Raw genomic sequence first — 15251 nt, forward strand, 5'->3', positions numbered from 1 at the left:
AAAATGATTAAGACAAATAAGCTTAAATCTAGTGAATATTATTACAAAGAGTATTATGAATAAACATCTTACACATGCAATAATTCCAGTATAAATCAGAATGTAAGCACTCCTTAGATCTTGTTTGAGAAATATATCTAATTAATAAGTAAGCTATAAAAATAAAACAACAATGAAAAATTACTTCACATTTGATTTTTGTATAAAAGAAAAGAGAAAGATAACAAGGTAAATTAAAAGAGAATAACACTGATTAATCACAATTTTAAAATCTCAATTCCTTGAACTTTAAGAAAGTGGTCTCAAGTTTACCTTTTCTTTTCTGGCTCTAAAAGGTGCCTGCCCTTCAATCATTTCATATATTAGACATCCAAAACTGAACCAGTCAGGACTGAATGTGTATTTCTCATTGTCAATAACTTCAGGAGCTGAACATAAAACAGACATGCACACAATTCAGATAAATAATAAATATTCCAATTACAGTGTTGTAATTTCGTAATTCAGTATTTACATGGATGTAAAACAAGAAAATCATAACAACAGCTGATATAACAGTTGAGGAGAGTAATCTTTACAACAGTTGGAAACAGTAAGGAAAAGCAGTAATCCGTGCAAAACTATGGCATAAATATGCATAAGCAGTAGCTATGTGAAGAAATATGTTGAAAGGTATAATACAATAAATAAAAGAAGTAAGGGGCAAATAACATGATCATTATTAATGAAAAAATTTGGGGCTTAGTAAGAATCATTCTGTGTAATAAATAGAGGGAAAAACTGATAGATAAACATTAAAAAGAAAAAGTTTACATAGTGTATATTTTCTGTCGTACTTTCAGAAATGCTAACTTATTATTCATTCTTTTAGCGATTACAAGCTTATGCCCAATTACAAACACTTTACTATATTAATTTTTTTATTTTTTTACAAAGATGAGATGAATTTTTTAGTGTGATAAAAATGCCAAGCCTGGGATTTTTACACAGCAACTTCTATAAGAAATCATAGACATTACTTGTTCTGTCACGGGGAGTCAGTAAGGAAACAGAATCTCTAACAGAAAACTAGTTTTTTATAAGGATTAATTACATTTTGGGGAAAATGAAAAACTAATATTTAAAAAGAAAAAATGAATTACTAAAATGACTTGGCACATTTTTTTAATCTGTCTCGACTATTATATATAATGAGTAATATACAATCACAAACCAAAATAAAAATAACATCTAAAATCAGCCAAATCAGTGATAAGCAATGTAATATGAAGTCCCATAAAAATTATTAAAGGACGTCACTACACATAACATATGAGAATAATTAAAACATAGTCTTGCTGGAATCTACAAAAAATTGATACATCTAAAATGTAGTTGTCATCCTCAGACTTACAAATGAACAAAAATACCTTCAGACTTTCAGCACAATTGCTGACAAATATTCACTATTGATATAGTAATAGCACAATGAATCTGTAGCACTCTTTGTTCTAACATAAGCAAAGAGTGTCACGGACAAGATGGTAAATTACCTTGACCTTCCTCCTGAAGATCAATTCTTCAAAGAACTGCCTAAGAATTAGTCTGGGGCTTCATTTATTATCCAGAGGTTGCACTAAGAGCCCAGACTGCAGCTGAAATTGACAATCACTTAGGCAATCTTCTAACTCTTCATCTGATGAAAATCTAAATCTAATTTTCAAAAATGGCAAAGATCTTTTTCCAACTTTTTAAGCTATCATCATTAAAATGAACAAATTAGTGAATAATAGCTGAAAAGTAAAAAGAATGTATAAGGTAAATAAATAATTTCTTCTGAATGTGTAACTAATATTTTTTTCAGCCATTTGCCTGTTTTGACTTACTTTCTTTTCTTATTTAAAATCTTAACTTTAACTTAAATGTTTATTAAAAAGGTTCACACTATGAATATTAAATTTAAAATAGTTGGATCTCAAAAAATATTCAATTTGTATCTTTCAATTTTTTTTTTTATTCATTAAATATAGTAATCTTCCATTACAATTTTAATGCTTAATGGAAGCAAGCATATTATATTTCTACATTTTCAAATTAACTGGTTCCAGATGCCTTAATATGTAACCCAATACAACCTCTTATAAGATTTCTTCTATGTTCAAATTCATCAAAAGAGCCTCCTTTAATTTTGAGCTTTATTTGATCACATTTTACAATAACACTTCATCTCTGTCACTGTTATATACTTTTTTATAAAAGTATAAAGTTTTATAACTTAAACGGATGTAGTCAAAATAGGCATTTTTAAGAATGTCTTTCTCATTCTTCTTAAGTTCATGATTTACAAAAATTCATATCTTACCAGAAAAACTCCTTTTACAAATGTTGATGTCTTTTTAAATTAATTTACAGTAAAAAATTAATGAAATTAAGTCGGATGAAGAAATTAAAATATCAAAATTTTATTCTAAAAAGAACTGGATATTATTTACGTTTTAACTGAATAAAAGGACTTGAAGACATGAATTTAATAAAAAAAAAAAAAAACACCTAAATTTGAAAAAAAATCAATGTTTAATGTTTTCACTAAACTATTCATAAGGTAAGCAGAATACATATCTAACAACAGGAAAAATTAAGATAAGAAAATATTTACCATTAACTGAAAAGTGAAGGAAAAATTGTATTTTTTTTATTAAAAGAAAAGTATTAAAGACTAAAAGACAAATTATTTTCAATGAATTGTATTTATTTTTCAAAAGAAAAACATCAGATTCTAAAATAAAGAGCTTAGAAATTCATATGAATTTTTTTTTTTAGTTTTAAAGCATGAATCAAACCAGGCAGGTTTTTGCCTAAAAATGGCCTTAATAGTAATAACATTTTTTTTTGTAATTACAAAAAGTAAAAATTATACATGGTGTATATAATAAGACCAAGGATGAAACTGACATAAATGGATCCCCACAAAGGGAAATAAACAATAATTTTTTTTAATGTCATCAGTTCCAGCCATAATAACATGCAATCCTATAGCATTAAAAAACATATTTACCACTTACTCTTTTAATTAAAGATTAGAAAACCAGTTAAATGAGGCCATGTGAAAAATATAGAATAAAATAAATATTGTGTTAAAAATACAACAGAATAGAAAATAGAATAAGCAGTAAATAAGAATTTACTCAGTAACAGTCCAATTTTTTTTTTATACATACTACTAGTACCAAAGAGTTAAAAGGTAAAAAACAGACCTGTTACCTTAAACCCTTCATTTTTTTATTTTGGGCCCAAAATTTAAAAAAAAAAAAAAAAAAAAATTGTAAACGTAACTTCAGTAAACATAAGATTTGGTTATGTAACAAAATGAATTTTGAGTACACTAAGATGAAGTTCCATCTTTACTCTTTCCAAAATGCCTTTTTTGACCCTCTGTACAATGTAAAATAAGAATGCTACAGCTCAAGGAAAAAGTGACGAAAATGGCTGTTTTTATCTGTTTGCAACTTAGAAAATAGTCTATTACTCAAGAAATTTTTTTTAAATGTAAAAAAAATATTTTTTGGCCACTACAAGGTGGGTAGTTATCATATACCTCATATCATTAAAATCAAATCATAGTAATGCAATAAAATTTTTGAAAATTTGTTGAATTAAAATGGAATACCCCTTTGCACTCTTACGCAAAATGGAATGGTAGGACGACATCTGGTCACTCTGTACTCCATTTTTTGCTCTATTATAATGAATAACATAACTTGGTTTCTTCACTGGTTCACCTTTTCTGTTGGTCTTTCCTGTGTTAACTAATTTTGTGTCATCGGAATACACTGTTGTGAACATCAATACAAGGCCATTTGTCTTGCCACTTTATGGCTTTAATTTTTTTCTTTTCTAGACCGAAGATTTCCCCACGTTTTAATTTCAATTGTCTCATTTCTTTGGGGTACTTTTCTACTACTTCGCAAGGTACCACAGTATGCAATTTTCATGTTTAATAATTTTTCTGTCAGAGATATAACAGAATAAATATTGTCAGTGTGTATGGCCACTGACAATTGCAGAAATAAGCAATTATGCAATTTATTAATCAGAACCATAAGAATTTTTTTTACCATTAGGCCTAACCAGATACTGATTATTATTCAAACAAATAATCTTGACAACAAATAGGAAATAACCAAATTATTTGGCGTTCATAATTTATAAAAAAGCTTAAATTAAATAGTTAATGCATCTTTACCCCAGAGGTAGGAATCGCAACTAATTAAGGTGTCGTAACCACAGTGCGTTTCATACAGCCGGCGACTGAAAGGTAAATATTTACAAAAAACCTTTAAGATGGCTTATTTGTTGCTTTAACATTTTATAGAATTGAAAAAATCACGTTATAGAAAAAAAAAGCAGCCACACTGAGGTGAGTTTTCAGTCAAACCCAGCTGCACTAAATGCAAGGTAGGTTCCATTCTCCAGGGGCCAGGATAGCACTCGGTAAAATGCAATTAAAATAATTCTGTGGTGAACATGTTAATACTGCCATTGCATTGGTGTTGCTTTGTTTCGATGTTTGAATAAGTGAAATCCAGATTTCATCTCTGGAAAAAATGTGATCAAACAATTTATCACCTCCATTTTTATAACATCACAAAAATTCATGCACTAAAGCAAGCTGTTTTTCTTGTATGTGTTGGTTAACATCTTCGACACCCATTTGGCACACAATTTTTTATAGCCCAATTTTCCAGTCAAAGATCATAAAACATCAAAGACAATTATGACATGGTTAAGTGCTAGTTTTTCAAATATTTTCGTCAACTTTTTCAGTTGAATCTACAGTTATTATAGAAGCTCGGTCGTTATGTTCTTTATAATGCACGTTCATTCACTCTTCTCAAAATGAATGACACCACTGTCTCTTTAGTATCACTCATAATATTTGGCCTGTAAATGTCACAAATTTGCCATTGAATTTCAGCTGCAAGACTGTTTTTTTCCATCAAAAATCTTGAAGTACTTCACACCTGTTGAGCATGAATTTTAGCACTCATTATAAATGGATGAATATAAACAATTAAGAAAAAAATGACTAAACTACTATTGAAAACAGCTGACTATCGATTCACATAACTGAGCTATATAAGTGCTGATATTCAAGTGCCATCTGTTTACAACACACATATAGGGGGCAAATTCAAAATGGACCATACCTTAAAAACAAGTCTTGTACAATACCCTGAATATGACAAACGTTTTTTAAATCTTTTTAAAATAACTACTTTTACAAGTACAATAAACATGTAATAATTACCCATATATCCAACAGTTCCAACTCTGCCACGAACCATTTCATCTTCTGGTATTTCTACAGCAAGGCCAAGATCGGATATTCGGACATGACCCGTATCATCCAACAGAATATTCTCTGGTTTACAATCTCTGTACACAAGCCCTTGATAATGAAGATGTTCTAATCCACACAATACCTAAAACGTTTTTTTTTTTAAATTTCAATCTCAATCTTTGTTCACTTGGAATAAAGAAAAGTAATCTAAATGCAGTAATATTAAAGACAGCCCACCAGGCTAACTCATCATCGCAAATCGACTGATTTTGAAGTAGAGAGTTTTAAGGTTCAAATCCTAGTAAAGGAAGTTACTTTTAAATGAATTTGAATACTAGATCAGGATACTGATGTTCTTTGGAGGTTGGGTTTCAATTTACCATGCATCTAAAGAATGGTTCTGAGACTGTACAAGACTACATTTCACTTACATTCATACATATCATCCTCATTCATCCTCTGAAGTATGGTTGCTCAAGAGGCTAAATGGAAAAATGAAAGAAAAAAGAGAGAAAGTATTATTAAAGATCTTACATCATAAAAAAAATCCAACTTATATGTCAGCAGATATTTTTAAATCCAATCACTTTTAGGATTCAGAAGGAAAATTTCAAATTCTTTAGAAGTGTGTTTGATTACAAAAATAACAATCTAAATCAACCACATACAGCTTTAAGATGAATACTAAAATACAATCAGAAAGATGTTAATTTGTTACTTTATATAAAAGCAATAATTTGAAATCTGAAAGGTCATTCTATTGTAGAGAATCACTAAAAAAAAATCTGAAAGATCAGGAAATAATAATACACACCCCTTTTAACCAATACATACAATGAATGTAGCTTAAGAAACATTACACAGTTGGTGTCACTTAGGTTGACAACATGTGCTAAAATATTTAACTACTAATTTTCATAGACTTTTCATGGTGTTCTGAATGGTCACTAATAAGCAAATTATACAGAAATTCTAGTGGACGTTCCATAGGCATGAAATGGACTTTGTCATAACTATAGTACATGCCAGGCATCTCATTTTCCACTTCACAGCATTACAATATTGACAGTTGTATAACTCATAGTGCCGTTGTTTTCATAAGTCATATCAGGATCATAAGTCAAACCTGAGATAACCTTATTTTTCAATGAGGGGAAGCAACATAATGATAGTTTTCCAGGATTATTTTTCTCATATTGATCCTGTGCATCTGTGTACTTTGAATGAGACTGTCGGTATGTGGCTGCTGCTACTAGATGAATTTCCAGATATTTTTGTTGGTATTTATCAACTCTGCTCTGTTCACTTCTGGGTGTTTCTGTTGATATTGGCTACTGCTGTTTTATTTACTGTGGGATTACTTTGCACGCATTTTTTCAAAGCTTGCCTAATTTGTTTTTGTCTTGTAAAGTCTATATATCTAGCAAAACAGTTTTTAGAACTTTTTTTGGCCTTCAATGAAGCTAATAAGTTTGGATAGTCTATTTGAGAAGTAGGCACCTTAGGAAATATGCCCAGTAAAACATAATCTTTTCACTGGGTGAACAGCTGAACCAAATTTTGTGTAAAATTGATTATTGTGATACACTTGAAATAAAAATGCAGTTTACCAGTCTCTAACTCCCGTATGTAATTGGTGGAACTTGAATAATTTTCACTGTTTTCATCATGAGATGAATAAGAATCATTTCAATTATCAGCGAGATAAGTTATGATTGTTTCGCACACCTCTCTATTCAGTACTTTAGTATTGTACTCTACACAGTACTTTAGTATTATTCTCTGTAGATAGGAAAGAGAATAAAAGTAGCAGGTTCCATCTCCTTTCATCAGAATGACTTTATGGGGTATCAATCGATACTCCCATCGATTTGATGTACCCCACTGACATATTTAAATTATATCAAACTTAACATGACCCCCAGCACTGTTAAACATAACACTAATATTAAAAAGAAAAACAATGTATTGCAATTAATGAACACCTGATAAGCATCTTTTTTTTATTTAGTCTTTTATACTTTATTTTATTTATATTTAATTTTATTTCTAAATAATTTTTTTTCTGTTTATTTTGATCATTTTATTTTTTTTTAAATAGGAGTGGTAAGGATGTTTGGCTGGTGTTATTAATAATATCATGTTAATAATAACAGGTGATTTTAATATTCTTAAAGTGTATCATAATTTACAGCCCAGATAAACATGAGAGAATGAATAAAATTATAATATAAGGAATATTGTGATAAAACTGACTATATAATTTTGATATATGACTGATATAAACGAAGTATTTTGATATAAACTGAATCATTAATTTTAGAGGATTCAATGATATTTTTAAATTTACACCATCACATTTCACTCCCTTTTACCCAATCTCAACACAGATATTGTTTTTTTGATATTTATTTGAAAAAAATGTTTACTGAAGTTCAAACTGATATCTCAATTTGTTCTGAAAATTTTTGCAAAAAGGCCAAATTAAATTATTATTTCACCCCCTAGAAAAATTGAATTATGCAAATTCCAAAATTGGTTTTTAATATTCATCTCAGAAATATTCATGAGCTATAACTGATTGAATAAATTATTAATTTTAGAAGATATCTACAATTTTAAAAAATTTTTGTCTGATCACATTTCACCCTCTTTCGACCCCTGAGATGCAACATATCAAAAAATGCAGAAATTTATTTTTAGATATTTTTACACACCTCTAGTATATTAAATAAACATTCACTCAAAATTTTGTGTCTCAAAATAACTATAATAGTTTAGGATTGGTGTTGATGAGTGAATAAATCAGTCAGTAAGGATCTCTTCTTTTATATATAAGATATGTATATATAAATGATCACTATCAGGTAACTACAATATACTTTAGTTATGATTTTAGAAGTAATTCATAAGCAAATTTTTGTACTTTTGGGTAAGTTTATTGATGATATTAGTCTAAATAATAAATGTTCATCATATTTTCAATGTACAATTAAAAAAGCTCTTTAATTAAAAATTAAAGTAATGAGTTCAAAAAGTTATGCAAATTTCTAGAAAATAATTGATTAAATAAATAGTTATACATCTCAACTGCTGATTCGGGGTTACTAAATCATACTGATTAAATAATTAGTTTTCCTCATAATAATCCAACTGGCTCCCTCTCCCAATGAAGACAAAATAGATTATTGAAATGAATATGAGGCATAGTATCTATATGCATGAGTGTCTTTTTTATAAAAGGTGAAGAAAAGCTTTGCAACTGCTAGAAATGAATGAACCTATCAATATGTGCTTTCAAGATAACAATGAATAGTAAGGTTTAACAATGAACACTGTTAGTAAGAATATTAGTCCCTTTACAAGCTATTGTAGGTGAAAAGATGAAATTACATCTTTTATCATCAGAAATGGAGTATGGAGTATAATACAATTGCTAACAACTAAACAATGAAAAAGTTAAGACATCGCCATCAAATAGAGGCTTTCCTCCTTTTAGTAAGGGTAAAAATTAAAATTATAACAGTGATTTATCAAGAGATTATAGAAAGTGATTTACAAAGAGTAAAATTTTGAGGTCAATATTCTGTCACTGTTTTTTTAAATTTCTGAAAAAATTATAATAGACAGATTAAGTGAATAAACATAATATTCTAGATAGTGAGCAGTAGGTTTTAGAAAATTAAACTCCACTCTGATGGCATTAATATCTTTTGTAAAAAAAAAAAAAAAACTGTTAAGAGGTTTAAAGAATCAAAAAATTAAAGTTTCAGCATGAAGGATTTGACTGCATAAATTTTGATATTATGAGATAGGATTAAACAAATGTTAAAATTATAAACAACATAACGACCTGAAAAGCCATTTCAAATGAAGCTACCCAGGACTGCTTCGCAAAGTAGAAACACAGCTGGGGAAAAGTGTGTGAATAGAGGAGAGGAGTACTTTTAATGGGACAAGGACCAATTATTTGTAAAATTAATAATAAAGATTAATGAAATAAAGTTTGGTGATTTTCTGAACAGACCTCGTATTAAGTCTAAAGAGCGCTCTCTCTCTCTCTTTTTCTTGCTATCAATCCTCAAATGGTTTGCAGCAACTTTCCAGCCTTTACCTTGAGATTCACTTGTAGTACCTTGTGCTGTTAATGTCATACAATATTCAACTGATAATTTAAGCCTACTTCTGCTGCCGTGGTTATTCTGCCTAACAGTCTTTCAAAAATGATTTCCACAAAAATTATACCTAAATGTGTGACCATTAATGATTCGCCCTTTTATGAGCATGTTCAAAAAAGTATTTCTATCTGTTACACATTGTAATTACTTCACCATTAGTGATTCTATTACCATAATCTGATTTAAAGCATCCAACAATACCACTGCAGTCAAAAACTTAAAATTACCTTCTTTCTTAAAATTTCTGTCACTTCCATATAATGAAAAACTTAAAAAAAAAAAGTTTTAATAAACTATTTTCTCATAAAAGGTAGTCACAGAGACCTGACCATGTTTTTCTAAAGCACAGTCTACATCATGCATCTACCTTGAAAGAAACCAAACTGATTATGTGATTTTATTCTCATGTACCGTTACTTGTTTGTACATCTTTAGCAATTTTTAAACAAATGCTTCATCATCTATAGTGGGCATTCATTCACATTCATCTCTCTTTTACTTTATAACCTCCTCCTTCAATCCTTTTCCTTTCCAATCATATAATTAAGTTTTCTCCATTTCATGGTTTATTGTTATTATGGATGCAAATCATATTTGAATCCTTTCAATTTATGCTATTCAAAAAGCAGTTTTAGGTATTAATTTTGTTAAAATACAAAAAAAATGTTGATTTGATTAGTTTTATTCTAATTATTAAAATACCTGAGTCATATTGCAATTGTAAAACAAGTAAGTTAATTTGTTTATTACTGTTAAATTAATATTATTAATAATTCCACTTGCTTTGCAAGTTTTTTCCAGTGATCTTGGAAGCCTTCTTGTAGGGAATTATATAATTTCAGTAATTAGACACTGATCAACAGTAGGAATAGCGATTGGACAGCACTACTGCTGTACATTCATATGACTACGTAATGACAAACTATGAACTAACTATATTTAAACTGGAAAACTGAAGCAGCGTTTAACTAGATGGGATTAAAAAAAAATCTAGTCAAAGAGAATATTTATTTATTAATGGGAGATTTTATATGAATCTAAGTATATAAGTAGCTTGGAATACTTTTTATACGCAAAAGACAGTGGTAATTGCCAGAGATGGATGCCTTACCCTTGTCTCAAGTCTGCAGCACTTGAAAACAAGACAACTGGGGATAAATTTGGAATTGAAAGGTCTATCTTTGGCAGAATTAACGGCTATCACCTGATGTGATGTGGCAATGTTAGCAGATGTTAGATACCAGATGGTGTAAGAAAGCAGAAGAGTAGTACCTAGATGATCGCTGACTAAAAGATAAGAGTTCTTTTTTGGATGCTTGATGCGGGATCTGATGAAGAGGCTGTAGGAAATCTAGCTTAATTAAAAGGTCTGATATCTGCTTTGACTAAAACAGAGCATACATTTTTATCAAAGAATGAATAAAAGAACTATTTAACATATCAGATACCACAAAAGTCTGGCAAAGCAGAATATAGTGAGATGTATTGATAGCATTTCACTCAACATAAGTTCATCATACTGAGATAAAAAATATCTAAAGAAGACTTTAAATGTATATCTGCTACGTTGAAAGTTAATTGTTTAAATGAAAAGGAGTTTTTGATACCAAATTTTCAAGTGAAATTTAATGAAAAATTGAATGAGTAAAGGCAGTTTTTAATATCTCGTATTGTTAAGAATCTGCAGTCTGTTGAAATTTAAAAAGAGATTAAAAAAAACATTTTATTTAATATTACTTTTGACTCCACTGATTGGGGGTAACAACAAATCTTCTAAGAATATTTAAATAAAACTACATGCTTTGGAAATTTTTTAATTACTATGTCTTTACATATTTTTGCGCAAAAATGGTAGCAAGAATTGATTTTGTGAATATGTATTTTTAAAGTGCATTTCAAAGCACATTCTCCATCGTTACGCAGCTAAAACCTTATTTATTTACATTTTCAAACAACTAACCGCTCAATTAGAAATGAATTTTTGCATATGTAAGAAATGTCAAGCCTCAATGGGATTCAAATCCATGACCTACCAGATGAATTGCAGAAATGCTACCACTCTGCCACACAGGTCGGCAATATGTTAATTTAAGATTTATATTAATAAAAATGCCTACATCCTGTAAGTACAATAACTTATTCAATTTTATTTTTTAATGTAAAATTTATGAACACAAAAAAATGATATCAACCTTAACAGAAATTTTTATTATTTATGTAACATATAAATCTTTAACTGATGATGAACAATGTGCTTTGGAATGCTTTTTAGTAAATAGAAATCAACTGGAATTTCTACAGGTTTCATATTTAAAAAAGAGAGTTTTGCTATTTATAAATGACCATACAAATGGTCATAACAATGCGGTTTATTAAATGACCATACAATGTGGAGTATAATGATATTATACTTCATACATCAATGTTGATCTTTCCTTAAGAAATATTCTAAGTATTTGGACAATGTTAATCTGTGCAGTTTTTATTAATTATCATTTTCAATAATCTGTGTAATTTAACACTGGTTAATGATCACACTTCTTGAGCATATTCATTTTACATTACAACAGCAATCATACAGTCATATAAGTGCCAGTTTATGGAATTACAATTATAATTGTATAAACTAATGGTTAAATATATAACTGTAATATTAAATAATGCTTTGAAATATAAAATGTATTATTACATAATTATTAAAATGAAAATAAAGCGGGGTTATGTGTTTTTTCATATAAAAATTTAAAACATTTTTATGATTTTTAAAATTACTATTATTGGTAATTTATTTACTTTTACTGAACAACAGATGAAATGTAATTTCACTTTACAAAGATATTAAAAAATCCAAGGTGATTATCATTCATGATTTTTTTAGCTACAGTAAGCTATCCCCAAATTTTGTAATTTGTTTGCCGTCCAGCAAGCAAAACTATAGAATCACTTGTATAATATACAATTAAATATATAAAAATTTCAAGGCCATGTAAACATGATGGCAAAAACTTGTTTATCAATTTTGATGTGAAAATACCTAATAAAAAATTTACAAGTAGCCCTGTATAATGAGTAACAATTGTTTATACACAATGCTTTAGTTTACATCATTTGTAAAATACATTACAAGAAAACACTGAAAACAATTTAGATCATACTTAAATCTCATAAAAACCATGCTAAAAGTATACAAATGTAATATACCTCAGCAGAATAAAATCGAGCTCTCTGCATATCAAATCCTGGTTCTCCACCCATATTATATATATGGAATTTAAGGTCACCTCCATTCATGATTGTCAGAACAAGGCAAAGAGCATCCTTTGTCTCATATGCATAAGCCAGACTCACCTGCAGCAAAAGGGAAACAGGAATAAAAAATTACTTAACAAGAATACAATGAAATGTTCAGAAAAAATACAGCAATAAAAGCTTTTTACAGGTAAATATTAGTCTGCAACCAAGGTTAAAAATAACCATTACACAAGATGTTTATTTCTATATGCAATTAGCTTTTTCTGTATATCCAATTTTCAATTTCACAAAATTAATTTTCTATCAGCTGGTGAAAAAAACTGTTAGATGAAAATGTAGATGTAGCAGGAATTAGTGAAGTTCAGTGGGAAGAGGAAAACGACTTTAGGTTAGGTGATTTTAGAATAATTAACTCAGCTTCAAATAATGGGTAGGCAGGAGTAGCTTTTGTAATGAACAAGAAGATAGGGAAGAGAGTGGAGTATTTCAAAATTCATAGCGATAGAATCATTGTAATAAGGATAAAATCAAAACCTAAACAGACAACGATTGTTAACATCTATATGCCTACAAGCGCCCATGATGATGACGACGTAGTGTGTATACAAAGAAATTGATGAAGCAATTAAACACAAAAAAGGAGATGAAAATTTAATAATAGTTGGAGAATGGAATGCAAGCACTGGAAAAGGCAAGGAAGGAAATATAGTGGGCGAATATGGGCTGGGCAAAAGGAATGACCGACTTATAGAGTTTTGCACAAAGTATAATTTAGTAATTGCCAACACCCAGTTTAAAAATCATAATAGAATATACACTTGGAAAAAGCCAGGCGATACTGCAAGGTATCAGATAGATTATATCATGGTTAAACAAAGATTTAGAAATCGACTTGTTGACTGCAAAACTAACCCTGGAGCAGACATTGATAGCGACCATAATTTAGTGATAATGAAATGTAGATTGGGGTTTAAAAACCTGAAGAAAAGGTGTCAGATGAATTGGTGGAATTTAGAGAAGCTTGAGGAAGAGGAGGTAAATAAGATTTTTGAGGAGGACATCGCAAGACGTCTGATTAAAAAAGATAAGGTAGGAAATGTAGAAGAAGAATGGGAGAATGTTAAAAATGAAATTCCTAAATCAGCAGAAGCGAACTTAGGCGGAACAAAGAGAACTGGTAGAAAACCTTGGGTTTCAAACGATATATTGCAGCTGATGGATGAACATAGAAAATATAAGAATGCTAATGAGGAAGAAAGTAAAAGGAACTATCAACAATTAAGAAATACTATAAACAGAAAGTGCAAACTAGCGAAAGAAGAGTGGATTAAAGAAAAGTGTTCAGAGAAAGAGAATTGAACATTGGTAAAATAGACGGAGTATACAGGAAAGTTAAGGAAAATTTTGGGGTAAATAAATTAAAATCCAATAATGTGTTAAAAATAGATGGTACACCGCTTTATAATACGAAAGGTAAAGTCGATAGGTGGGTGGAATATATTGCAGAGTTATACGGAGGAAATGAATTAGAAAATGATGTTACAGAGGAAGAAGAGGAAATTGAAGAGGATGAAATGGGAGAAACAACAATACTGAGATCTGAATTTAAGAGAACATTAAAAGATCTGAATGGCAGAAAGTCTCCTGGAATAGATGGAATACCTGTAGAATTAATGCGCAGCACAGGTTATGGAAGCTATTGATAGATTATACACACTGGTGTGTAATATTATATATTACTGGTGTGTAATGTATATATATTTTTTTTATGGAAAAGGGCAAGTTCCGTCAGACTTCAAAAAAAGTGTTATAGTCATGATACCAAAGAAAGCAGGAGCAGATAAATGTGAAGAATATAGAACAATTAACTTAACTACTCATGCATCAGTAGAATTTTGTAGAGAAGAATTGAAAGGAGAGTGGAAGAAGTGTTAGGAGAAGACAAATTTGATTTCAGGAAAAGTATAGGTAAAGTAAATTGCAAGGGAAGCAATTTTAGGCCTCAGATTAATAGTAGAAAGAAGATTAAAGAAAAACAAACCAACATACTTGGCATTTATAGACCTAGAAAAGGCATTAACGTAAACTGGGATAAAATGTTCAGCATTTAAAAAAATTAGGGTTCAAATATAGAGATAGAAGAAAAATTGCTAACATTTACAGGAACCAAACAGCAACAGTAATAATTGAAGAACATAAGAAAGAAGCCATAATGAAGAAAGGGAGTCCGACAAGGATGTTCCCTATCCCCGTTACTTTTTACTCTTTACATAGAACTAGCAGTTAATTATGTTAAAGAACAATTTAGATTCGACGTAACAGTACAAGGTGAAAAGATAACGATTCTACGATCTGCTGATGATATAGTAATTCTAGCCGAGAGTAAAAAGGATTTAGAAGAAACAATGAATGGCATGGATGAAGTCCAACGCAAGAACTACCGCATGAAAATAAACAAGAACAAAACGAAAGTAATGAAATGTAGTAGAAATAATGAAGAT

General features: G+C 29.5%; 1 protein-coding gene across 1 annotated transcript in view; it reads right to left on the minus strand.

Annotated features, from left to right (window-relative positions):
- The window catches only part of Gprk2 (G protein-coupled receptor kinase 2), a 142414-nt gene that overhangs the window by 44845 nt on the left and 82318 nt on the right, over window positions 1-15251 (minus strand). The window contains exons 7-9 of the mRNA XM_075354696.1: window positions 12700-12846; window positions 5288-5462; window positions 313-428 (exon numbers count right to left, since the gene is read on the minus strand). Of these exons, the coding sequence (XP_075210811.1) occupies window positions 313-428; window positions 5288-5462; window positions 12700-12846 (438 nt within the window). The remainder of the gene's footprint in view (window positions 1-312; window positions 429-5287; window positions 5463-12699; window positions 12847-15251) is intronic.

The sequence above is a fragment of the Lycorma delicatula genome, chromosome 1 (assembly GCF_047948215.1).
Source record: "Lycorma delicatula isolate Av1 chromosome 1, ASM4794821v1, whole genome shotgun sequence".
Taxonomy (NCBI): domain Eukaryota; kingdom Metazoa; phylum Arthropoda; class Insecta; order Hemiptera; family Fulgoridae; genus Lycorma; species Lycorma delicatula.